This window comes from Wickerhamiella sorbophila (genome assembly GCF_002251995.1).
Source record: "Wickerhamiella sorbophila strain DS02 chromosome Unknown contig1, whole genome shotgun sequence".
NCBI lineage: Eukaryota > Fungi > Ascomycota > Dipodascomycetes > Dipodascales > Trichomonascaceae > Wickerhamiella > Wickerhamiella sorbophila.
The window spans coordinates 387,819-411,396 of record NW_020193984.1 but is presented as its reverse complement, the minus strand read 5'-3'; the positions used below and the strand labels follow the sequence as shown (position 1 = coordinate 411,396).

The following is a 23,578-nucleotide window of genomic DNA, read 5'->3' as shown; positions in this document are numbered from 1 at the left end:
CAGGCTCGCACCTCGCGCACGGTGCCGAAAACCCAACAAAAGGTTGGGTCTGCTTAGTCAGAGCGATGCAGCAGGTTTCCAAGGATATCTTTATGCGCATGCACGCAATCAAAGTGGGTGTCCCAGAAGCAAAGGCCCTGCAGGGCCGCGCCCTGTGAAATTGCGAGTCGCATGGGGGCACGAGGGTTGTCTCCATGGTATTCTTGGCGGTTGTAGTTACTTTTTGAATGCCCTGCAGAATGATAATCGCCCCAACTATAATTAGATAAAACGACGAGCCCCACTTTGTTCGGGAAATAAACTCGATCTGCTAATGGTTAACTACCTCAATTAGACACCTGCTCAGCCGGGTCCAGGACGACTTGCTCACGCTCTCACCACCATGGCGTCAGCATGCAGCCTGTCGCGGGTGAGGGTAGAGTCAGGCTTGCGTTAGTCATATGCATGCTGCGACCCTTACCGCAAGCGCATCGTAGTAGATCTGTCATACAGGAAAAGAAACTCCGACTCCCTACCCTTACCCACATGATTGTGGAGTAGTGTTGTCCTAGGCTGCTGACGGTACATTTTCGTTATTGTATCCCTTCAGGACTCGCCATCGCTGAAGCAATCGATAAATCTTGAGTGCACCGCAGCACAACGGACTTGAATTATTCTGGTATATCTGACATATACCGCACAGATTGAAACGAGCGAGTTTTATCCACCGTCCTTCATTCAGTAACGAACCGCCCCTATTGTCCGGTTGCGGATTCGTTTCATTTGGTTAGTCTTCCACTGGCTCTTGGATTCGCCGCCCTTCGCCTCTTTTGAACTCTTGAAACTCAGAAAACACCACGGTTTCTCTTTGCAGTGCTCAGGACCTTTTCGATTAAGCAAAATTCCCAGTCTTGATCAAACCCACCTCTATGGCCTCAGCTCCCCATCCTCAACAACCGTATGGGGTCTCGCAGCATGCAATGAACTCGCAAAATGGAATGTCTAATGGAATGCACAACCCCGTCCCTGGCGCCTCTGTGGCGGGACACCCTAGTGCGATGCCCGCCCAGATGGCCGGTGGGATGCCCGAGGGCCAACAAATGCACATTTCTCCTGCCCAGCAGGCGGCGATGATTCAACAAATGCATCAGCCGATGATGGTTCAAATGCCCGCCGCTATGATTGGAGAGCAAATGGGCTCTCAGGGCCCTTATATGAAGAACCCGATGTACGTTATCGATCAGAACGTCTATGCTCAGATGATGCCTCAGATGCACCCCCAACATGTTCAAATGATGCAGCAAGCTAGTCAACAGCGTGCTGCTGGTATTCCAGGTCATCAGCAAACTCCGCAGCCTTCTCCTATGATCGGTACTCCTGGCATGGACCAGGGCCAAGTTGGCATGCAGCAAGTTCCTCAACAGATACCACAGCAAGTTCAGCAACAAATGGGGCATCAGATGGCCCACCCCCAGTCGGCACATCAAACTCCCATGATGCAGACCCCTGTTTTACAACACCAAATACTAGATCACCACCAGCAACAGCTTCAGGCTCAAGCTCAAGCCCACGCACATGCACAAGCTCAGGCTCAAGCCCAAGCCCAAGCCCAAGCACAAGCCCAAGCACAAGCACAAGCCCAAGCACAAGCCCAGGCACAAGCCCAGGCACAAGCCCAAGCACAGGCCCAGGCCCAAGCACAAGCCCAAGCTGCCCAAGCACAAGCCCAGGCACAAGCCCAGGCCCAAGCACAAGCACAAGCACAAGCACAAGCACAAGCACAAGCCCAAGCTCAGGCCCAAGCACAAGCCCAAGCCCAAGCCCAAGCACAAGCTCAGGCCCAGGCCCAAGCCCAGGCTCAGGCCCAAGCTCAAGCTGCACAAGCTCAAGCGGCTCAGGCTCAAGCTTTACAACACCACCAACAGCAGCAACAACAACAACAGCAGCAGCAGCAACAGCAACAGCAGCGACAGCAACAACAGCAACAGCAGCAACAGCAACCGCAGCAGCAAGCTCTGCCTTCTCAAGTTCACCAGATTAAACCTCAGGTTCACCCCCCTCGAAGTCAACAACACTCCCCTGCGCAGAAGCCCCGTCAGGTAGCTGAAGTGCGACGTCAGTCACAGCAGTATTCCACTCCAAACAGACCATCGTCTACTAATCAGGTCGAGTCGTCGGCGCAGGCGTCGGGTACTCGTAGGTCCTCTGAGGTCGAAGGGGTTTCGAAACAAGTCGAGAAAATGACAGCAGAAACTTGGGAGGCTCTTGGCCACCTTGCTGAAAATGTCGGTGAGTATGAAAAGGCAATCGAATGCTACGAAATGTCCCTCAAATATCAGCCAGTCACTCCAGAACTCTTAAACGCTCTGGGCGGCTGTTACCGTCAATGTGAACTCTATCCGAAAGCCATTGAATGCTTTCAGTCACTTCTCCAACTGAAAGGCAACTCTGGTGAAGTTTGGGCTGCTTTAGGACACTGCTATCTTATGGCCGACGAGCTCGGCAAAAGCTTTAGTGCCTATCAACAGGCACTGTACAATCGCGATATCAAAGACCCAAAGCTTTGGTATGGAATTGGAATTTTATATGACAGGTATGGCTCGTTGGAGTACGCCGAAGAAGCGTTTGCTCAGGTGTTTGAGATTGATCCAAATTTTGAAAAGGCCCATGAAGTCTATTTCAGATTGGGTATTATATACAAACAACAGAGCCGTTATGAGCAAGCACTTCAGTGCTTCCGTTATATCCTCAACACTCCGCCTGCTCCTCTGACTACCCCGGATTTGTGGTTCCAAATTGGACATGTTTACGAACAGCAGGGAAGTATCGACAAGGCGTTTGAAGCATACGAACGTGTTCTCGCCGAATCGCCAAACCATGCCAGCGTGCTTCAACAGCTTGGTTGGCTGGCTCATAAGAACAAAGATTATGACGCTGCTATCAGCTATTTGACTAGAAGCCTGGAATCAAGCCCATCCGCTCAGAGTTGGTATTTGCTCGGCCGTTGTTACATGAGCCAGCAGTCTTTCTCCAAGGCTTATGAAGCTTACCAACAAGCTGTCTATCGTGATGATCGCAATCCCACTTTCTGGTGCTCTATTGGTGTTTTGTATTATCAGATCAACCAGTACCGTGACGCTTTAGATGCATATTCTAGAGCTCTTGGCTTAAATCCCTATATCAGTGAGGCGTGGTATGATTTGGGAACCCTTTATGAGAGTTGCAACGGCCAGCTATCAGACGCGTTATATGCATACCAAAGAGCCTCCTGGCTTGATCCTTCCAACTGTCAAATTCAAAGTCGTTTGGAACATTTGCAGGCTCAAATGGGTGGTGCAGAGGTTCCATCTGGTCCACTTCCTGCTCCCCTGGGCCCTCAAGGTATCTATGCGGCCACATTTGCCGATCAGACCATGCCAGTAGGTTCAAATCTTCCTCCTCCACTTTCAGGACAGGTTTCAGGCACTCAAAATTCTGGCCAAGCGCAAACTGCTTTACCTCAGCCTCCTCAGCTTCAGGCACAGGCTGCTATTCAGGCTCAGGCTCAGGCGCAGGCTCAAGTTCTAGCCCAGGCACAGGCTCAGCCGCCATCTCAGGCACAAGCTCAAGTTCATCCACAGCAAGCTCAGGGGCAGCAGGCTCAGTCACAGCAGGCTCAGGATGCTCAGGCTCAGGATGCTCAGGCACAGCAGGCTCAGGCCCAGCAGGCTCAGGCCCAGCAGGCTCAGGTCCAGCAGGCTCAGGCCCAGCAGGCTCAGGCCCAGCAGGCTCAGGTCCAGCAGGCTCAGGTCCAGCAGGCTCAGGCTCAGCAGGCTCAGGCTCAGCAGGCGCAGGCGCAACAGGCTCAGGCGCAACAGGCTCAGGCGCAACAGGCTCAGGCGCAACAGGCTCAGATGCAACAGGCTCAGATGCAACAGGCTCAGATGCAACAGGCTCAGATGCAACAGGCTCAGGTGCAACAGGCTCAGGTACAGCAGACCCAGGCACAACAAGCCCAGGCCCAGCAGGCCCAGGAGGCCCACGATCAATATCATGCACCTGTCCAAGCACCTGTCCAAGTTCAACCTCCACAACCCATAGAGAACAAGGGGGCTCAAACATCAGCTGCTAAAGTCACTCAACAACCTATCACGCCCAAGATTGAGGATTCAGCAGCCGAGTCCAGCTCTTCGGCGAACCCTGAGGTTAAAGAACCGAAAGCATTACATGCTGAGAATCATCCGGGGCTCGCACAGCACGCGATCGTTTCATCGGAAAGCCCATCTTCAGAAACAGCACCTGACGCAAAACCGAGCCAGCAGGCTGTTGCATCTTCTGTGGAACAGAGCCCAGCGATTGCCGCCAAGACTGGGTTGGAGGGGTCGAAATCACCGGTGCCGGCGCCAGTGAGCAAGCCTACTCCTCAACCAGAGACCAGTGGCTCTAGTAGCAGTAACTCTGGCGGTGTACCGCAATCGGCCAGCGAGGCGAGCCCTGCTGTAGGGCCCGAAGAGTCTGTCAAAGAAGAGGTTGTCTCTGAAAGTTCCGGGAAACGACATAGTGAATTCGATGAGCCCGAGCCCAAAAGGGTATTTGTCGAGCCCAATTCAAATGGAACGCCTTTGAATAGCGGAACTCCAGTTGAGCCAGAGGTTCGTCCCGTGCAGGAAGACACAGACTATGACTGATTTCTTTTGTTTGATAAGTGCTTCGAAAATCTTAATACTATAGCATCAACTCTGTAGCAGAGTTAAAATATATCCCAGTTGTTAAATCCAGATTGCCAAGCATGCCATAGCATAGCAGCCGGCAGTGATAGAGCCGTAGGCTACCAGGACATCTTTGAGAGGTGCTGTGGGCAGGTCATGCGCATTGACAAGCTCATTACCCAACAACTCCACCAGCCCTGTGTAGAGCAAGATACCAGAGGACAAGCTATCGCAGATACCGGTTACGATCAATGCGGTCGGGGAATCTTCGTCGTACTGTTCTGACAGTGCGATTCCGATCAGAATTCCAACAGGGGTTGTGACGGCATAAAGAATGGCGAGGAGTTTTGGGACCCACGCTTTTGACTGGGGCCATTCAATTGAGGAGAGGCGGGCACCCAGGCCTAAACCCTCGAAAGTTTGATGGAATACGATTGCTAGGGCCAGTGCTCCACCTTTTTCAGTGGCGCCCAAACTCAAGCCAATAAATAACGAATGTAACACGATACCGATCTCTAGAACCAACAGACCAGAGATTTGAGTAGCGATTGAAATGTCAGGAACGATCTCGCTATCGAGTTTGGAGGGTGTTTCAATTGTGAGGGCCTGCCCATGTGAGTGAGAAATGCCCTTTTTGTACAAGTGACGCTGGCTAAAGATATCGCCGAGCACCGTCAAGAATAAGCCCACTAAACATAATGCAAATGCCCAGGGGTAGTTTTGCCAGCCTTCGGGTAAGATTTCTTCGGTAAGTGCGTCGTTTGCTGGCTCAAGTAGATGGAGGATGGCCGTTGAGATGATCACGCCGGTACCGAAGTGGCGCAGGACATAGAGCGACCTCGAGGAGAACGAAGAGACCACCGGGTAGATACAGGCCGCCAAGCTAGTTATGAAAATAACGGCTAAATAAATCAACTTCACAAACATGCTTCTATTACCAGGTCCTGCAAAACATTTATATAAATCTGGGACTGAGAACCTTACCGGACAGGAAGCTTCCCGAAGTGGCAAGAACTAATGGCTTTGCCCTCAATCCAGAAACTGATTCAAGATTATTATATATGTGAATTGAAATTTTTTGATGCCAGATTGTAACCCCAAGCAAAATAGGGGGGCCTGAGGTAGCGCCGATATGATACATCCGGGTAACCATTAGTCAAAAGGCATGGGATGTGTGGTAAGTTGACGCGTTGACATGACCTCAATCGAGCCGAAAAACTATGTTGGTTTTGATACCATCACGCGCCAAATTGAACGGCGCCTTCTAAAACGTGGATTCCAGCTTAACCTGATGGTAGTTGGACAGAGCGGTCTTGGCAAGTCGACGCTCATCAACACTCTATTTGCGTCGCAGATTGCGCATTCGCACGGGCGCAAAAGCGCGGACGAGCCGGTCGAGCGCACGCCTGAGATCCAGTCGGTGACGCATACTATAGTCGAGAACGACGTACGGTTGCAACTTACTGTTATCGACACCCCCGGGTACGGCGACCAGATGAACAACGACAAGTGCTGGGAGCCGATAGTCAAGTACATCAAGGACCAGCACTCGCTTTATTTGCGCAAAGAGCTGACAGCTCAGCGTGACAAGTATTTGAATGACACGCGTGTGCACTGTGTATTGTTCTTCATCCAGCCCAACGGTCACGGTCTCAAGCCGCTTGATGTGGTTGTGCTGAAAAAGCTCAGCGAGATTGCCAACGTTGTGCCAGTTATTGCCAAGTCTGATACTATGACTTTGGCGGAGCGTGAGAGTTTCAAAGCCAAGCTCCAGGCTGAGTTTGCCCAGTACAAGCTCCGTCTCTACCCCTATGCCAGTGATGAGTACGATGTCGAGGAGCGCGAGTACACGGAGACCATTCGCAACATGATTCCATTTGCGGTTGTTGGGTCTTCGGAAACCGCGACTATCGACGGCAAGGAGGTTCCTGTTCGTCACCACCGCTGGGGAACGGTCAACGTAGAGAACACCATGCACTGCGAGTTTGTGCATCTTCGCTCGTTCCTGATAACCACCCACCTGCAGGATCTCATCGACACCACTGCTCACACTCACTACGAGAGCTTCCGGTCCAAGCAACTACTTGCTCTTAAGGAAAATTCTGCTCCTCGCAAGCGTGTCGAGTCTAAATAAAGGCGATTCATCTAATTTATATATAGTGCTCTCAAGGTGTTCCAAAAAGTCTGTTCCGAAATAGTCTCACGTTAGCTAATCCGGCTCGAATAGGCATGTAAGGAATAGAGCGGCTCACATGGTGCGCTCTAAGCTGCTCGCCGAGTGCTCGCGGCTCCGCGCTTGAGCAGGGCACGTTCGAGCCGGTCGGCCGGGGGCCATAAATAAAGTTTAAACGGGAGAGCGCCGCGCATAGGTCGGCCTTACTGGGTGCTTATTGTTTGGGCTTCTGCAACCCAACCATGCAACCTGCTGCAGGCTCTGGGACCAAAACATTATTGAGCAAGCCGATACTTGGTCGTTTTCACCTCACTGCACAGCTAAATTTGAGGCAATGACGAGATCGTCTTGCTACACCACGCTTGTATATACGGCCGAGTACGTTCTGGGAGCAATGGCCCTGGGACACCGGCTGGCCAAGCTAGACGAACGCCCCAGAGTCGCACTTGTTACTCCTCAACTCAGCCATGAGGTCCGCGACCAATTAAGCACCATTTGGCGGCTCCACGAGGTTCCTGCGTTGACCACAGGCAGCAGTGAGGAGCTGACGCTTTTAGGCCGTCCAGAATTGGACGTGAGCGTCACCAAGATCTATGCTTGGACATTGCCCTATGATCAGGTTGTCTACCTGGATGCCGATACCCTTCCCCTAAAACCACTCAGCGACCTAGATGCGGAAATCGACCTAGGCTCAATTGCGGCTGCACCAGACGTCGGTTGGCCCGATATCTTTAATAGCGGTGTATTTGCCTGCCGCCCAGACACAGCCACGTTCGAGGGCCTCAAGGATCTGATCAAAACATCGACTTCGTTCGACGGCAGCGACCAGGGCCTGCTGAACGAGTTCTTTGCACAAGCTTGGAACAGACTGCCCTTTGTGTACAATGTGACTTTATCGGCCTCATACCAATACGAGCCTGCGTATCGGAGGTTCAAAAGCGACATTCGCGTGCTGCACTTTATTGGCAAGAACAAGCCCTGGAAGCCGGCCAGTCTTCAAGCTGACTCGGTGGCTGCCAATGAAATGATGTACTTGTGGAAAAAGGCTGCCATTGAAGCTGGTCTGTTCAAACACGATCTGCCTCCTGAAGCAGAGAGATCAACCATTGACTACGATCCCAAACGAATTATCCACCCCGACCCCCAGAGATGGGAAGGCGATCGGTTTGCTCCTATGCGTGGAGGTAAGCCTGAGGGTCGCCCATTTGCCCGGCCTGCAACTCCGGCTCCTGGGTCACCGATAATCAGCGACGAGGCGGAGTCTGACGAGGCTGAAGAGCCCGAGGCGTCCGATCAGGAGACCACCCCCGTTGTCTACGAAGAGAATGCATATGTTTTCCCGGTGTTTGGGCCCGAGGTTATCAAGCTGCCCTTTGAGCATCGCAGGAGAAAACCTGAGCGCGTGTTTTATTAGCAATAAATAATCAACATATCAGATATTTACTGGCACTGCCGTCGGCAGGATCGACGGAGAGAGCGGGGGTGCCGGCTCCTGTGCGGGCTGATCGGGCCCTACTGGGTCTGTCGGGTGATGCAAGCTGTAGCTGATGGTTCGCGGGAGGTCCCAAGTATAAATAACTGCCGTGCCGTTCATGACTTTTGCCACAGACAGGGCCGTTTGCTGGAGCAGCGAGGTAGCCTCTGTGTCGGGGGTTCCCAGGTCAATTGAATCGGGAGCGTGTGATGGAATAGGGAAATTAATGGCATAGAGCAGTAACTGAATCGAGAACACGATAGTGTCCCAGATCAACAGCCACACCCGGTTGACGGGCAGGACTCCGATGAACTCGACCATGACAATACCATGTAACCGGCCGTCGAAGCCCGGCTGCGGCAATTTGAACAGCACATGGGATACGAGGGAGGCCAGGTAGCTCAAAACAAACATGAGCAACACTGTGCGGCGGTTAGCTGGCGCAGCGGATCCTCGTAGTTCGTCGTACTGCGGAGACAGGCCGGAGTACTGCAGCAGCAAGTTGTACACGAGCCGGAATATTGAGAGGTCGTGCAGGTAGATCTGCAGTATCTGTACAATGCAAACCAGATTCAGGACATTGGCCATATGCTTTCGAAGCCTTGAATTTACCGCCTCTTCGACAATGTCCATTTAGTCAGCACACGACGGTTGGCGAGACAGGTGGGAGGAGGACACTAGAAACTACAATTACGAAACGGCTTTTGACGCTGCAGCCGCCAGGGACTCGTCGGCCAAAAATTCTGCAGAAGAGTAGCGGTCGCACGATTTCAAGGCACGCAGCAGGGCGGCACCGTGGGTTCCGCCACGCGCGGCGATTAAGTCGTGGTAGTAGTCAATCACCTCCGGATCAATGCCAATCCCGCGGTGGGCGGCCACGAGCTCCTGGGGCTCGATGGAGAAGGCAAAGTCGTCCGCCTCGGGACGCTTCTGTCGCAGTAATGACTGAATGGTTGCATAAGCGATTGGCCGGCCCGGCGGGGTCCAATTGGACGGCTTTGGCGGTGCAGGTGCTTCTGAAAACGCCGGCAACGAGTCTATGGCGACTACGGGGACCGGCTGGAGCATGGCGTGCAGCTCCTTGTTGTCGGGATCAAGTGCCCGCAGCTGGACCAGGGTCTCGCCCACGGGCTGCCCCAGCGCCTGCAGGCATTTGGCTTTACGCCAATAAACCTTGACTTTAACCTGAGGGGCCAGCGACTTGGTTACGGCAGCCTCGCAGTCGCTCAGCCCTGCCGACCAGCGGCCTAAATGGATCCAGCACGCGGCTCTGTTTGCCAGGCATACCCCGAAATCCGGATCCACCGCCAGCGCCCGTGTGAACAATTCCGCTGCCGCCTCCCAATTGCCTGCTGCGTACTCCTTATTCCCCTTTTCTTTAAATTCCATATCCAGTAGCCTACAATCAGCAGTGGTGCACAGAGCTGCTGCTTACCAAACCAGCCCAACTTTTTTGGAAGCGAAAAAAAATTGGTAAAAAAAATTATCGATTAGTAGGACGGTTTGGGTGGATTTTCGATTTGTAATTGACGCGTGATGCAGCGCCAACCTGGAGACCACCGGTTAAGCTACCTCTCGGATCGATACTCGTATTACCCTAACGGTGCACAAGGCAGTCCAACCTCAAACGGCCAACCGGCTGGTGCGGCTACAGGCCAGCCTGCGGCCGCGCCGCCGGCATACAGGTCACCCGGCGGTGCAGTCCGTCCCCCACCGCCGACTGGCCAGCCCGCCGCCCCTGGGTCGTACCACGGGTACATGCCGCAGGCCTATCAGTACCAGGGATCTCAACCTGCTGCTCAACCTGCTGCACAGGGTTATTCTGCTCGCACCGGCTATGGAGGTTACAACCAGCAGGCCGCTCCTGTGAACTCTCAGCAACCGGCCGCCATGTACGGCTACGGGAACGCATATGGCGGCCAGCCCGCGGCGGCGCAAATGGGATACGGGTATGGCTACCCTGCTGGACAGCCGGCTGCCGCACAAATGGGCTTCGGATACGGCCAACCTGCTGCAGCGGACCCGATGGCTGGCCCCTCGGCGAACGGTCAAGCGAACGAAGAGCGAATCGTCATGGCTCTGCAGAATATGTTCCCCACTGCTAGTGTTGCCACGTTGCGTACTGCTGTCAGGGTCCATCGCACGTTCCAGGGCGCGGCTGATTGGCTTCACTCTATGAAGCGCCAGGGCATGATGGACACTGCAGGCACGACGAAGCGCGAGGTCGAGCGTACTGGTATGTCGATCCGCGAAAAGTTCGCCCGTCCACAGGTCCCGGTTATGGGACCTGGTGTAGGAACGCCACCTCCGTCTTTCCAGCCCAAGAAAAAGCTGACCCGAAAGTTTGACGACGACTTCTCCGGCTCTGACGACTCAGACGGCGAAGAGGTCTACGACCAGCGCGGCCAGTACGAGTTCGAGCTGCGTGTCTTGCAGTTCTTGAATACTGCTCCTCAAGAATCTATCATTGATGTCACGGGCTGTACCGAGGATATGGCCGACGTGCTTATCAAAAAGCGTCCTTATCAAACTCTTGCCCAGGCGTCCAAGGTTGATGTCCCGAATCCTAATGCTCCTACCGATGGCAAACGACGACGTGGTGCTGTCAAAAAGAGCGCTGGTTCCAAAATCGTTGACGCCAGCTTGTCCACTTTGCGTGGTTATGAGGCTGTTGATTCGCTGATTCAAGAATGCGCCAAGCTCGGCAAAGATGTCCAAAGAGGTATTCGTGCGTGGGGCGTTGACATCAAAGGCCAAAACGAGTCAGAGCTTGAGATCACAGATGTCGAGGGCGCCGGCGGGTTCTTCAAAGAAAAGCCCGCATTGCTCGCCCCCGACGTTGAGCTCAAAAACTATCAGCAGGTTGGTATCAATTGGCTGCAATTGCTGTACCAGCGCGGACTCTCTTGTATTTTAGCCGACGAAATGGGTCTTGGTAAAACCTGTCAAGTCATTTCTTTCTTGGCCCACATTAAACAGAACGGTCAGCGGGGACCTCACTTGGTTGTGTGCCCTTCGTCTACTCTTGAAAATTGGCTCCGGGAGCTCAACCGTTTCTGCCCTGCTTTAACAGTTGAGCCTTACTACGGTTCTCAGAGCGAGCGTATGGAAATTCGAGAAGCTATTTTGTCGTCTGGTTCCAACTTTGATGTTATGGTTACTACCTATAATCTTGCCACTGGTGGCAAGCAGGACATGGGTTTCCTCAAATCGATGAGGTTCAACGTTTGTGTATACGATGAGGGTCACCTTCTAAAGAATTCGCAGTCCGAACGTTACAACAAACTTATGAAGTTGCGTGCAAACTTCCGCGTTTTACTTACTGGCACGCCCTTGCAGAACAACTTGCGAGAGCTTGTTTCTCTGCTTTCTTTCATTCTGCCCAACTTGTTTGAGCAGAACAAGGAAGATCTCTTGGAGGTGTTCAAGTTCAAGGCCAAGACGTCCGCCGCTGACCAGAAAGAGGAAAAGACGAGCGAAACAACGCGGTCACAGTTGTTGAGTGAGCAGCGTATCATCAAAGCCAAAACGATGATGACGCCCTTTGTTCTTCGTCGCCGCAAAGACCAGGTTTTGCAGCACCTGCCGCCCAAGTCTCACGAGGTGGTCACCTGCGAGATGACTGAGCGCCAGCGCCAGGTGTACAACGAGGAGCTTAATCGCAATAAAAAGAGCATCAAGGAGGCTAATGCCGAGGTAAAGGAAGGTGCCAAGGAGGAAAAGTCTTCTCGTAAGACAAGACAGGCCTCGATCGCGCTCGATAATGTGTTGATGCAATTGCGTAAGGGAGCTCTGCACCCCTTATTGTTCCGACGGTTATACGACGATAAAAAACTCAAGCTAATGTCGAAGGAAATCATGAACGAGGAAGTGTATAAAGATGCCAATCGGGATTATATTTTCGAGGATATGCAGGTCATGAATGACTTTGAGCTGCACAACTTGTGCTTGAAATTCCCCGTGACCATTGGCCAGCATCGTTTGCCTGAGGAAGAGTTTTTGGCTAGTGGTAAAGTCCAGAAGCTGCAGGAGCTGATTGTGCCGATGAAGAAGCGGGGCGACCGTTTACTGATTTTCTCGCAGTTCACCCAGGTGCTGGATATTCTTGAACGTGTTTTGACCAAGATGGAGTTCTCCTTTTTACGTATGGACGGACAGACGCCGGTTGAAATGCGCCAGGATATGATTGACAAGTACTATGCCGAGGAGGATATCACCGTGTTCCTGCTGTCGACTAAGGCAGGTGGTTTCGGTATCAACTTGGCATGTGCCAACGTTGTGATTATCTTTGACCTGAGTTTCAATCCTCACGATGACAAGCAGGCCGAAGACCGGGCCCACCGTGTTGGCCAGACCCGACCCGTCAAGGTTGTGCGCATGGTCACCAAGGATAGTATCGAGGAGTCGATCATGCAACTTGCTAACACCAAGCTGGCTTTGGATCGGCATGTCAGTGAGGAAAACGACGATGTTGATCCGGAAAGCGAGATACTGGTCGCTGATCTTGTTCTGGAGAACGCTCCCCAGACTGCTGCGTCGTCCCGTCTGCAGACTCCCGCTCCCGGCTCGCCCTCGGACTCCGAGCTCGATTCTTCGGGCGAAGTTTCTGAGGACGAAGACGAAGATGCTCGCACTACGGTCAAAGCGGAAAATGGTAACGCGTCCGCGGAAGATGCGACGAAGTTTCTAGTTACGCTCAAATATAAAGCCTAGCAAACTGTATTGGGCATATAGATTATGATTTATACTTATTTTACTTGTTGCTAAAAGGGTCAGTGCGAGGGCGACGCTCGGTGATTTTGTCGGCGTCGATGTGATCGTTCAGGTGAGCAGAGCGCGGGCCGCTGACGGGCACTGGCTGGGGCTTGAAGTTTTCTGTGGCCACAGAGCGTTCACGCGGAGCAAATAGGGCAATAGCACGGTCCTGTTCGCGGCGCTGGAAGTCGACGTAGTGCTCAGACTCTTTGAGGTTCTCGGCTTGCTTGCTGGCGGGAGTGACCATCTTGGTGATGGCTCCGTCAGTGTAGAAGCGGTCGTATGTGACGATGCCCACACCAGCCAAAACGGCAGCAGTCCACTTGACGTACGGTGTGAGCGGCTCGGCAGCTCCTTCCGCAGCGTGGTGGTTGGCACGCACTTGGGTGAATCGTGTGAATCCACGAGTCGACTTTGCAATGCGCAGCATTGGATTGGCTGACACAGCAGGAGCCAGTGAGCGACCTTTATACCCGAACCCGAGTGTCTCGGGCGAGAAAAAAACATTGGTTGAGCTGTAACAACGTACAATGTTGTTTGCTTGCGGGTCCAATGGGCGGGGTCAACTAGGGGTTGGTCACTGTGACGATTTGGGCGAGTTTACCGCTGTTTTGGGTGTCGACGGACCGGTGCTGGAGGTGGCCGGAGGCGGTAACCATACTCTTGTTTTATTACCGGATGGTGTTGCAATGGCCAGTGGCAGCAACGATGAAATGCAGCTTGGGGTTGTTGGTGATGGGACCTCGAAGTTTACCAAGGTGAGCCATCCTGACGGGTTGAGGTGGACGCATGTAGCTGCAGGATGGGCGTTTTCAGTATTTATTGACGAGCACGCGCAAGTATGGACATGCGGATCGGGGAAAAAAGGCGAACTAGCTACTGAAATAGAAAACCATGGGCTTGAGCGTGTTTACATGTTCAAAGCTGCGGTGGTAGCCGTGAAAACTGCAATGGCCCATACGCTAGTGTTGTTGGAGACCGGTCAAGTATACGGATGGGGTGCTTCAAGAAAAGGGCAGTTGGGAATTCATCAAGCAAAAGTAGTGGAGCCGGTGCTCGTTGGTTCCCACGCCCGTCAGATATCGGTGGGAAGAGACTTCAGTGTAGTGTTGCCCATGTCTGGAAAACCCATAATATTGGGGAACTTCCGAGGCCACATACCCGAAACCGACTCAAATCTATCTATTGTATCAGGATGGTCTTCTATTGCATTTGTCGGGGAACGCGTTGTTGTGACAGGCAACAACAGTCACGGTCAACAAGACGCACCGTTGATGGTGCATCCAGATCAGGTTGCCGCCGGCAGTGAACACTACTTGGCACTCAAAGACAACGCTATCGTGTCGTGGGGATGGGGCGAACATGGGAACTGCCCAGAACCTACTAGTGCTTCAGACGCTACATCTATCTTTGCCGGCTGTGCTACATCATATTATGTCTCAGACACTTCTTACCAGTAAAGTACAGAAAATAAAATTACCGGGAATATGTATTGGTCTGGAGTCTCTCTAGCACCGTAGTATCAAGGCATTTCTACTAAAAAAGATCTACCCGTTCGGTTTCAGTGCAATTATAAAGCAAAGAACCCTACCGCTTACTAGACGTTTCTTTGTGCAGGCCAGCGGGTAATATCATGTTTGGCATCGTGTGCGGTGGTCGTCCTGTTGACACCAATGTGCAACAGATTGAGCCGGTTAAATTTGTATACGTTATTCAAGAAGCCGCCAAAATCAACCACATGGCAATTTTTCTTCTTCCCGGTACAGCGTTACCGCCTGGATCAGCGGCTAGTGTGTATGCCCAGCTGCCTGGGAAGGACTTCAGTTTGCTCGGGGTGCTAACCGAGGAGAAGCAGTCGGCAATTTTCCGATTCAATATCCAGACCGAAGCGAACCACGGAACCGACGTAGATATGATGATGGATGATGTTGATGGCACAGCTGCCGTAGATCAGTTTGCGATCACAATTGGCATTTCCCTGGAGCCGCTCGAGCAGGCGGAGCTCCAGCTTGCTGCCGCCAAGCAGGCACAGGTGGCAGTCAAACAGCGGCTCATTATGCCCGCCAAGCCGGTGACTACGCCGGCCCCGGACCGGCCCGACGACATTGCGAGTCTGGCAAACAAGATCGTCACTAACGCTTACAACTATATGTCGAGCTTTGTTAGTCCTCAGGGCCAGGTGCCCATTAAGGCGTTCGACGAGTGGTGGAATAAGTTTAAAGCGAAATTAGCCGCCAATCCTTCGTTCCTGAATAATTTAGATTAATTTATAACCATTTTTGCTGACATATGATCAAGTGGTGGCTTTTGGCACTTTGGCAGGTAGTTATGGCATTTGAACCTTCGAACGAGTGGCAGGTAGTGCCTGAAGGAGAATCAATCCCCAAGGGGCTAGAAGTCAAGATGGATCTGGAATCTGGACAGCGATTGGCCCGCTTCGCAGACAAGCAAGCGCCAGGCCCAGCCCCGGTCGCTTTGGCTAAACCCACCCCCAATTCCGAGGTTGGCCGGCCCATTCTCGACTTGGAGCAGCTTGAGGAACTCGCCCACGACTTTGACCATGGTCAGCAGTTTATGGAACAATACGGAGCCCATCTCATAGAAGAGTACGAATCTGGGTTGGGTAAACGAGACCATGCCGGAAAAGTTCTTGGAGTTGCCGTTCGAAACAACCCGAATGCGGCGTCCGCACTCCTGTCACAAGACCCGGAGTTGACTCTGCGACTTGCCCAAAATTTCCAGGCTCAGGATATTTACATACTGGCCAACTTGGCCACTGCCCACTACGACCAAGTCAAGCCGGCCCTTGTCAAAGCTCAATCCCAGCTATCCTCCAAACCACTGTCAAGAGATATCAGCAAACAAGTTGTCCGTCTTGTTCGTGATATTGGTCATACAGATAAGCCTGCCATCGAAGACTGGGCTGGGGCGATTCAGCAGGCACTTCAACGTACAGGTGACGACATGGATGGGGTGCGGCTCGACTTGTTGAGGGTGTTGACGGAGATTGTTGAGAAGAAGGGCGAGTTTGAGGGAACAAATACCGAGGTTTCACGCGACTTTGTGTCGTGGTTGGCCGACCAGGCGGTCAGAGCATCGTCTTCAAGTGGGGTAAAGGGCCGTTCGGACAACGAGAATAATCCCACTTACGAGTTCCTGCAGTTGGTGAAACAGGTGCGTCATCGCGTTTACGGCAATCCGAAGGCCGCGAGACTCCATATGGACCTGTAAATATCTAGTGTTTTTATTTCAAATAGGTTATTTTCGGTCTTTGAAGGCGGCCCCACGTACCAATGCACTGTATTCTACTATTTTCCATCGGGTTCCCTCGTAAACCCATGTCCATGCACGCAAAGGCTGCTGCGCGTTAATAGGCCATTAAGTTACCTAATTGGGAAGCAAGTAAATAGAAGCCGGAGAAGACGAAACCCAGCACCCGTCGATGAGACGGCCTATATTCTGCTCGTGTAGCACACAAACACCTTCTTACCGAGAGGCCGCTGTTTTTTTTATCGCGATCTCCGGCCTTCAGCTGGTTTAGCGCCCGCAATCGGTGTGCCTTAATATAGCTCATGCACATGGGCTGGGGTCGCCAGCTAAAGACCGTGCAGATTGGCTAACTATATAACCAGAGGCGGCCACGCCCATCTAACCACCTCACATGAACTTCCTTCTTGGTCTTGCTACTTTTGCCTCCGCAGTTCTAGCTGCTCCAAACTCTATCATTCACCCTGGCTGGGGTGAAGTTATCAACGCTGGAAACCCGTTCAACATCACCTGGACACCCTCATCCGAGATTGCTTCCGTCAATCTCGTTCTCCGTGAGGGTGGCAAGGATGGTGCCGACAACCTCACTACTTTGTACACTATTGCCTCCGGTGTTACCAATAACGGCAATTACGAGTGGAGTGTACCGGGCAAGACCACCACCAACACCGACTACTCTATTATGATTGTCGACAGCGCCGACCCCGATAACCAGAGCACCACCAACTACTCTCCTTACTTTACTGTTCTGATTGAGGGAGCCGGTTGGACCAAGTCCAGCTCCGGCACTGCTGCTCCGTCTGGTTCGTCTGCTGCTTCCGGCTCTGCTTCGGCCTCGGCCTCCGATCCAGCTTCGGCCTCTGGCTCAGCCTCAGATTCGGCGTCCGGTTCTGCCAGTGGTTCTGGCCTTGCCTCGGACTCCGCTTCCGGTTCAGCCAGTGGCTCTAGTCTCGCCTCCAATTCAACTTCTGTTACTTCTTCAGGAGCCTCTTCAGGAGCTGTTTCTAGTGCTGTTTCGAGTGCTGCCTCCGGCTCCGGCGCCACTTCTGGCTCTAAGGCTACTTCCAAGGCTACCTCTGCCGCTGGTTCTGGCTCTGCTTCCGGCTCTGCTTCCGCCAGCTCTTCCAAGAGCTCTTCGAAGAGCTCCTCAGACAGCTCGGCCGCTGGCTCCAACGGTGCTGTTACTAAAGGCTTCTCTGTCGCTGCTGCTTTTGCCGGCCTCATTGCCTATCTCATTTAAGGATGCTGTCAACTCCCCAACCTTAAAAGCAGTCCCTCCTCTCATTGCATCGCTGGACGATCGCACTTTAATATAGCCTTTTTTATAGCGAATTCGACAATCGTAAACGTCAACAAGTGTCTAATACATTACAGACTGCTACGTATTTAAGCAGTGGCAGCCTTAAGGGCTTGAGCAATATCAGCAACAAGGTCGTCCTTGTCCTCGATGCCAACAGACAAACGAACAAGATTGTCATAGACACCGGACTCCTCACGCTGCTCCTTAGGGATGCCCGCATGGGTCATGGCGGCAGGCACTTCGCAGAGCGACTCAATGCCACCCAGAGACTCGGCAAGAGTGAAGATCTTGGCGGCGGCACAGAAGTCGGAAGCCTCCTTGGCGCCGCCCTTGATGCGGAAAGAGATCATGCCACCACCCAGGCCGTTACGGTGCTGGCGAGCAATGAGCTCAGCCTGAGGGTGCGATTTCAGGCCCGGGTAGGAGACGCTCTCGACCAGACCACCGAGCTGGGACTCGAGGTACTCGGCGATGGCCTGAGCGTTGGTCGACGCGGCCGCAGCACGCAAGTGCAGAGTCTTGACACCGCGGTGAGCGAGCCAGCTGTCAAAAGGCGAGGGAACAGCACCGATAGCGTTCTGCATGAAGCGGAGCTTCTCGTGCAGCCCATCGTCTTTCACGACAACAACACCCATAACGACGTCCGAGTGGCCGTTGATGTACTTGGTGACAGAGTGCATGACGATATCAGCACCGAGTTCCAAGGGATTCTGAACGTAAGGCGACAGGAACGTGTTGTCAACAACAAGGTAAATCTCCTGGCCAGCCTCGCGGCGCTCACGCACAGTCTTGGCGACAGCGGCAATGTCTGTGATAGTTAAAGTGGGGTTGGAGGGGCTCTCGATCCAGACTAAGCGCGTCTCGGGGGTAATGGCAGCAGCCAGATTGTTCTTGATGTCGGCGACCCAGCTCGTCTTGATGTTGTGAGCAGTGGCAACCCGGGCAAAGTAGCGGTAGGTGCCACCATAGACGTCAGAGATCGAGACGACATTGGCACCAACGGCCAGGGACTGAAGAATGTTGGCAGTAGCCGCTGATCCGGAGGAGTAGGCAAGACCGTACTTTCCCTTCTCAAGGGCAGCAATTACCTGCTCGAACTGCCCACGGTTCGGGTTGTCAGAGCGCGAATACTCAAAGTCGCCAACCGGCTGGGCCGCGGCCGCCTGAGCAAACGTCGTGGACAGCGAAATTGGCGGGATCACGGCGCCAGTCCTAGGGTCAGGCTCCGACCCAGTGTGCACAGCAGTAGTTCCAAAGTTGCTCATCGTAATGCCAGATTCAAACACTCAACGAAAATATGCGTCGATCAACAAATTACCTACGGCTGCATACTTTTATTTCTACTTGGGCTTTTTTCACCTTGTGGGCTGACGTCATTCTCGCAGATTTGTCATAGGGCAGGGTCTGAGACCTGTTTAGTAGATCGAGTGAAAAACACATCGCCGAAAATTCCCCCAACAGGCATTCATTGCGAGAGGCGTCATGGCACGTGCAAAGAAAAAAGATTTCGACAAGCAGAAGCTCAAAGTAGGCAAATCCAAGCAGCCGGCGTCGAACGCAACCTCCACTGCGTTCACTGCCCGGGCGATTTCTCTGCCCAACCAGGCCATTGGTAAAAAGGCCAGCTTGCAAACATACTTGAATTTGACCAAGCACCACAGCGTGCAAGCCAGGAAAGAGGCGGTTGCTCAATTACAGGACATTGCCCTGTCTTCTCCTCCCTCGCTCGCGTCTATTTGCCATGCCCTGGGTCCACTGATCCTGGACACCGAGAAAGATGTGCGGCAGCAGGTTCTTAAATTCATGAAGGCTATGCCAGAGTCGGCGTTTGCTGCGCACTCGAGCCTGCTTTTACTGTACATTCAGTCGGCAATGACCCACATCACCCCGTCAATCAGAGGTGAATCAACGTCGTTTCTAGATGTCTTGTGTGTCAATTGCCCGCAAGAGGTTGCTCGCCTCGGGTTCGCGAAAACATTGAGTCTGTTTTTCCCTCTGCTTGGCTGGCCATTGGAGGGAAACGCCCAGGCTAGCGCTGTGTCGACTGCTTTGGCATTCGGGAAAATGGCCGACAAAGTGAAACTCACACACCTCCAGTCACTTTATAAACTTCTGGAGCTGGGTCTTGCTGATCCGCCAGTCGTCGAGGAGCCTTTGTTTCATCCCGAGACCGCCAAGTTCATGATACCCAAGGTCAGTGAGCCATTTGCAAGACTTGGGTTCGGCACGACCCCCGAAAACGTTACAGAGGACCGCGACGCACGAGAAATCGTTGTTCACGGTGTCAAAGAACCTCTCATGAATGGCCTCACTGTCGTCACTAAAGAGGGTGGCGAGATCGGACGGGTTGCCGCCCGCATCACAGCGCTGGCGAAATAACCACAACAACAATACACTTACACTTTGCAATGATGCCAACCCCCCAGCGCCGCAGTAGTTTAGTTGTTCCGCGAGTGCGACCCCGCAAACAAGCGATCCGAACCGTTGATCCTGAGCCAGAGGCCGCCAAAGTATACGATGACTCCTCAGATCGGTGGCTCCTACTCAAGTCTCTGAAAGCGCGCGTGTCCTATTATTTCAAACGTCCGGCTTGACGTTTTTAGTTCTATTTAATCCTGTAATCTCGACGTGCTCCACAAGCTGACACACAATGGACACTTTCTACATTGTTTATTTCGTCGTCCACTTTTGTATCTCGATTCTCATTGATTCGGCCATCGTCCTGCCGGAGAGCCTCACGCATCCTCTGCAGAAGATGCTTCTGCAAACGCAAATCACCCAGAACCACGACCCTCTGCTCGTTGACAAGCCTGTTTGGCTACAAACATTTGTTTGGGTAGAGATCTTTCTGCAGGTTCCCTTCTTTGCTTGGGCTGCCTATGCTCTGGCTAAAAAGAACAAAAAGGCCTACATTGCCTGTCTCATCTACGGCGTCGAGGCATCCACTACGACCCTGGGCTGCCTGGGCGAGGTCGCAATGTGCTCGCTGGACATGGCTCGCAAAGCCAAGCTTTTCGCCATCTATTTCCCCACGTTTCTCATTCCGCTCTACATGACATACGACTTTGGCACGAGGCTGTGTCGAATTGTGGGTGAAAAGTCTAAGCTTGAATGAAAATCTAGTAAAAATGTCTATGCTTATAAGATACGTTGATAAATAAAAATGATGCTTCCAGAGTTGCGATATTATGAGACACGGGCGACATCAAGAGTGTCAAAAAGTCGACCAATTCCAATCAACAGGCATGTTAGCTAGTGAACCAGCAAGGATCTCATTGTTTTCTTGACGGTTACCTCGGGTGGCAGCGATTGTCTGCGGGGCGCCCTGGGGAAGCGAGGGCTGGGAAGGTTCAGACGAGAGACGAGAGTTCTCCAAAACATGCTTTGTGAACGCGGCTGAGCAGCCTGCGCACGAGCGAGATGGGTAGCCAAAAATGTTGAACTGTAAGGACTGATTCAAGGCAACAACGAACCTAGAATCACGCGAGCAGAATATTTCACCACACTTTCGGCAGTGGTGCCGCCGACCTAAAAGTGTGAAGGGGGCCATACACGACGCGCAGTTAGTACGAGCAGAGTCAGGCACCCAATGGTCTCGAGGAGGCGGTTGCATGGATTGACCCGCGTGGCGGATCATCAAAGACGAGTTGGATGCGGTATAAGCGTTTGCATCGGTGGGCCGTAAAACTGCTGGAATATAAAGAGGGGCCTTTCGTCCTCTGAGCTGTTTCAAAGGAGGAGTTGCTGAACGGTTGGGAGCGGCGCGGCTCAGATCGTCCAAGGCAGGCCGCATTGGGCGCCGGTAATCGTCTCTATGCAGCTGTAAGGATGTAGTGGATCCACAGCGAGATCTAGGGGTATGGGGCGGTGAGTTTTGGGCAGCCGGAGGAGCCGACTGGGTGCTGTGGACATTAATCTGCTCGATCTCCGCCGGAAGCTGTAACCGGGCGGGAGCATAGTTGAGTCCTGCCCGCTCGTGGTTTACTCGGGGCAGCACGGAGTCGGCAGGCGAATTACGCGAAGGACCAGAAGAAGTGGTCATAGACTCGAAGGGAATGCGCTCACCAATCACGACGGAGTTTCTCCGACTGGACACGGCGCTGGCAGGCGTTCTAATGCGTGCCCGGTCGTTAGGCTGAGCTGGCGGGCTTGAAGGCGGACTGGGGCAGCTACAGTTGCTGCAGGAGGTCCCCAGAATACTAGGCTCCGCATTGCTCTCTATCCGACTGGCTCCACGCCCATTGTGTTGGTGCTGTGAGGCGGGGAGTGGGTCGGGGGCGCCATGGCGAGTATGGCGGCATAACGAGGCCCGGGAAGAGAAGGAAGAAAGTGCCGACATAGGCTGGTGTGTGTGCGCAACCTGCGAGATATCCCTTTTCGCAAACATGGACTCGCTCTCTGAACAGACTGGCGATGGTCCCTGGCCCATATTGGTGGTCTGGCCCGCATCAGCGGAACAGGCATCCTCTACACTGGAATTAGGTGTATCAGTTGAGCCTGTCATCTTCTGCGGCGGCGAAAGTGTAGGCCCTTCCATCTCGATGCTCTCGGAAGATGAGGTAGGATGAGTGGATGATTTGCCTTGCAGCTGGTTGGTACTTTGGGTCTGAGTTACATTAGCATCTGCAGATACCGTAGGGCCACTAGGGTTTGGGTCATCTCCAGAAGGAGAACGTTGATTCGTTGGTGGCGTGGTGTCCGCAGCAACCGCCGCCAGGGATGCTTGGTCACCGCTGTGGGAGGCAGACTGTATCGGTAGAACGCGCATTTGCCTGCTGATCGACTCTATTGGATCACTGGATACTGGAGTGGGAGTCTTTTGTTTAGGACGCAATTTCGACACCGGCACAACGGTCGCCACGCCAGCATTGCGGGCTATATGCTGGGCGAGTTCAAGGGACGAGGTCAGGAGCGGTTCGCTCGGGTGAGCACTTTCTTTGCCCGCCGTTGGGCTCTGGACTGGACTGCCGCCTATATTTTTAGTATCGGGCGGCGTCAATGCATTCCGCATCTGCGGTTCTGTTTCCACGGCCATTGCGTTTACTTTCTTCGCACTTGCCGAGTGGTATTTGCCACGATCCAATTGGGTACGATAAGGTTCTAGGAAGGTAAGTATATATTTGGGGCATGTCATTTGTCATCGCTAAGTTGGCGCTGATTCAGACTGTATGTGTGTACCCTTCGCCCTACAGGATTTCAACGCACCTATCTGGCGGTTTCTATTGGGCGGGCGACCAGATCGAGGTAAGTGGGTCGATATGAAACACATTTGCACGTTGCTCTGAGGCACGATAGGTTCACCAATAGAAATAACACGCTAGATGGCGTTGGAATTGTTCAAAGCCGCTCAATATTTCCTTGTCGCTGCATTAAACCGCCTTATCCTGTGCCCCCGTCTAAATTGGCTAGTACCTGCATATGCCATCTTACGTTTACTCTAACACCACACGCAGGTAGGCTGTCCGATCGGTCTTTGTTGGCCCGATGCGTCCGTCCCATTTAAGTAGTATTCGATGAAGTGCGCAGCCAAAAGGTGTATGGAGTACAGTCCGGTCAGTTATCATAGGTCCATACGTCACAAGCGCTCACCTGTCTGCCCGGTGGGCTGCACATCCTGTACTCACTTTCTGGGCGATGCCTGTGCCAGACGTTCTGCAATTTGCCCTACCCCAGCCCAGTACGGTAATCCGGAAGCCATTACAGGGGATGCCCTTAAACATGTGATCTTTCAAATAACTCCAAACGCGGTGGCAATTAACCGACTTCAAAGGCAGCATCCGCATGTTCGCTAATCTGAGGTCTCTATTCACACCAGTTGCAGAAATCTCCTGCTTCTACATCTCAAAAAACTCAATGCTACTTGGGCCGGCAGGAGAGTGCATAAATCTGCTATGCGTTTCAAAGAGCGCGGTCAGCTCACGAAACTACCGCTCAAAAAGGTA

At 52.9% G+C, this 23,578-nt stretch overlaps 16 protein-coding genes across 16 annotated transcripts; 10 read left to right on the top strand and 6 right to left on the bottom strand.

Moving 5' to 3' along the window:
• Positions 1–908: 908 nt before the first annotated feature.
• On the top strand, positions 909–4,646 carry B9G98_00248 (General transcriptional corepressor ssn6; the record flags this gene model as incomplete). The annotated part of the gene is made up of 1 exon (XM_024806806.1): positions 909–4,646. One exon carries the CDS (start codon positions 909–911, stop codon positions 4,644–4,646), a length of 3,738 nt encoding a protein of 1,245 aa, XP_024662574.1.
• An 81-nt stretch (positions 4,647–4,727) lies between these two features.
• On the bottom strand, positions 4,728–5,594 carry B9G98_00247 (Zinc-regulated transporter 1; the record flags this gene model as incomplete). Its single annotated transcript, XM_024806805.1, has 1 exon — positions 4,728–5,594. One exon carries the CDS (start codon positions 5,592–5,594, stop codon positions 4,728–4,730), a length of 867 nt encoding a protein of 288 aa, XP_024662573.1.
• Positions 5,595–5,862: 268 nt separating this feature from the next.
• B9G98_00246 (Cell division control protein 10) lies at positions 5,863–6,801 on the top strand (the record flags this gene model as incomplete). The annotated part of the gene is made up of 1 exon (XM_024806804.1): positions 5,863–6,801. One exon carries the CDS (start codon positions 5,863–5,865, stop codon positions 6,799–6,801), a length of 939 nt encoding a protein of 312 aa, XP_024662572.1.
• Positions 6,802–7,174: 373 nt separating this feature from the next.
• Positions 7,175–8,254, top strand: B9G98_00245 (Glycogenin-1; the record flags this gene model as incomplete). Its single annotated transcript, XM_024806803.1, has 1 exon — positions 7,175–8,254. One exon carries the CDS (start codon positions 7,175–7,177, stop codon positions 8,252–8,254), a length of 1,080 nt encoding a protein of 359 aa, XP_024662571.1.
• An 18-nt stretch (positions 8,255–8,272) lies between these two features.
• B9G98_00244 (hypothetical protein) lies at positions 8,273–8,947 on the bottom strand (the record flags this gene model as incomplete). The annotated part of the gene is made up of 1 exon (XM_024806802.1): positions 8,273–8,947. One exon carries the CDS (start codon positions 8,945–8,947, stop codon positions 8,273–8,275), a length of 675 nt encoding a protein of 224 aa, XP_024662570.1.
• Positions 8,948–9,004: 57 nt separating this feature from the next.
• B9G98_00243 (DnaJ subfamily C member 7) lies at positions 9,005–9,703 on the bottom strand (the record flags this gene model as incomplete). Its single annotated transcript, XM_024806801.1, has 1 exon — positions 9,005–9,703. The coding sequence occupies one exon, from the start codon at positions 9,701–9,703 to the stop codon at positions 9,005–9,007; it is 699 nt and encodes a 232-aa protein (XP_024662569.1).
• A 147-nt stretch (positions 9,704–9,850) lies between these two features.
• Positions 9,851–13,027, top strand: B9G98_00242 (ATP-dependent helicase fft2; the record flags this gene model as incomplete). Its single annotated transcript, XM_024806800.1, has 1 exon — positions 9,851–13,027. The coding sequence occupies one exon, from the start codon at positions 9,851–9,853 to the stop codon at positions 13,025–13,027; it is 3,177 nt and encodes a 1,058-aa protein (XP_024662568.1).
• A 40-nt stretch (positions 13,028–13,067) lies between these two features.
• Positions 13,068–13,499, bottom strand: B9G98_00241 (hypothetical protein; the record flags this gene model as incomplete). The annotated part of the gene is made up of 1 exon (XM_024806799.1): positions 13,068–13,499. The coding sequence occupies one exon, from the start codon at positions 13,497–13,499 to the stop codon at positions 13,068–13,070; it is 432 nt and encodes a 143-aa protein (XP_024662567.1).
• A 100-nt stretch (positions 13,500–13,599) lies between these two features.
• B9G98_00240 (RCC1 repeat-containing protein C10F6.04) lies at positions 13,600–14,529 on the top strand (the record flags this gene model as incomplete). Its single annotated transcript, XM_024806798.1, has 1 exon — positions 13,600–14,529. The coding sequence occupies one exon, from the start codon at positions 13,600–13,602 to the stop codon at positions 14,527–14,529; it is 930 nt and encodes a 309-aa protein (XP_024662566.1).
• Positions 14,530–14,702: 173 nt separating this feature from the next.
• Positions 14,703–15,335, top strand: B9G98_00239 (Protein OPI10; the record flags this gene model as incomplete). The annotated part of the gene is made up of 1 exon (XM_024806797.1): positions 14,703–15,335. One exon carries the CDS (start codon positions 14,703–14,705, stop codon positions 15,333–15,335), a length of 633 nt encoding a protein of 210 aa, XP_024662565.1.
• A 23-nt stretch (positions 15,336–15,358) lies between these two features.
• On the top strand, positions 15,359–16,300 carry B9G98_00238 (Nucleotide exchange factor SIL1; the record flags this gene model as incomplete). The annotated part of the gene is made up of 1 exon (XM_024806796.1): positions 15,359–16,300. The coding sequence occupies one exon, from the start codon at positions 15,359–15,361 to the stop codon at positions 16,298–16,300; it is 942 nt and encodes a 313-aa protein (XP_024662564.1).
• A 430-nt stretch (positions 16,301–16,730) lies between these two features.
• On the top strand, positions 16,731–17,576 carry B9G98_00237 (hypothetical protein; the record flags this gene model as incomplete). The annotated part of the gene is made up of 1 exon (XM_024806795.1): positions 16,731–17,576. The coding sequence occupies one exon, from the start codon at positions 16,731–16,733 to the stop codon at positions 17,574–17,576; it is 846 nt and encodes a 281-aa protein (XP_024662563.1).
• Positions 17,577–17,722: 146 nt separating this feature from the next.
• B9G98_00236 (Cystathionine gamma-lyase) lies at positions 17,723–18,901 on the bottom strand (the record flags this gene model as incomplete). Its single annotated transcript, XM_024806794.1, has 1 exon — positions 17,723–18,901. One exon carries the CDS (start codon positions 18,899–18,901, stop codon positions 17,723–17,725), a length of 1,179 nt encoding a protein of 392 aa, XP_024662562.1.
• Positions 18,902–19,118: 217 nt separating this feature from the next.
• Positions 19,119–20,015, top strand: B9G98_00235 (Pre-rRNA-processing protein IPI1; the record flags this gene model as incomplete). Its single annotated transcript, XM_024806793.1, has 1 exon — positions 19,119–20,015. The coding sequence occupies one exon, from the start codon at positions 19,119–19,121 to the stop codon at positions 20,013–20,015; it is 897 nt and encodes a 298-aa protein (XP_024662561.1).
• Positions 20,016–20,286: 271 nt separating this feature from the next.
• B9G98_00234 (hypothetical protein) lies at positions 20,287–20,751 on the top strand (the record flags this gene model as incomplete). The annotated part of the gene is made up of 1 exon (XM_024806792.1): positions 20,287–20,751. The coding sequence occupies one exon, from the start codon at positions 20,287–20,289 to the stop codon at positions 20,749–20,751; it is 465 nt and encodes a 154-aa protein (XP_024662560.1).
• A 99-nt stretch (positions 20,752–20,850) lies between these two features.
• B9G98_00233 (hypothetical protein) lies at positions 20,851–22,671 on the bottom strand (the record flags this gene model as incomplete). The annotated part of the gene is made up of 1 exon (XM_024806791.1): positions 20,851–22,671. The coding sequence occupies one exon, from the start codon at positions 22,669–22,671 to the stop codon at positions 20,851–20,853; it is 1,821 nt and encodes a 606-aa protein (XP_024662559.1).
• Between the last annotated feature and the right edge of the window lie 907 nt (positions 22,672–23,578).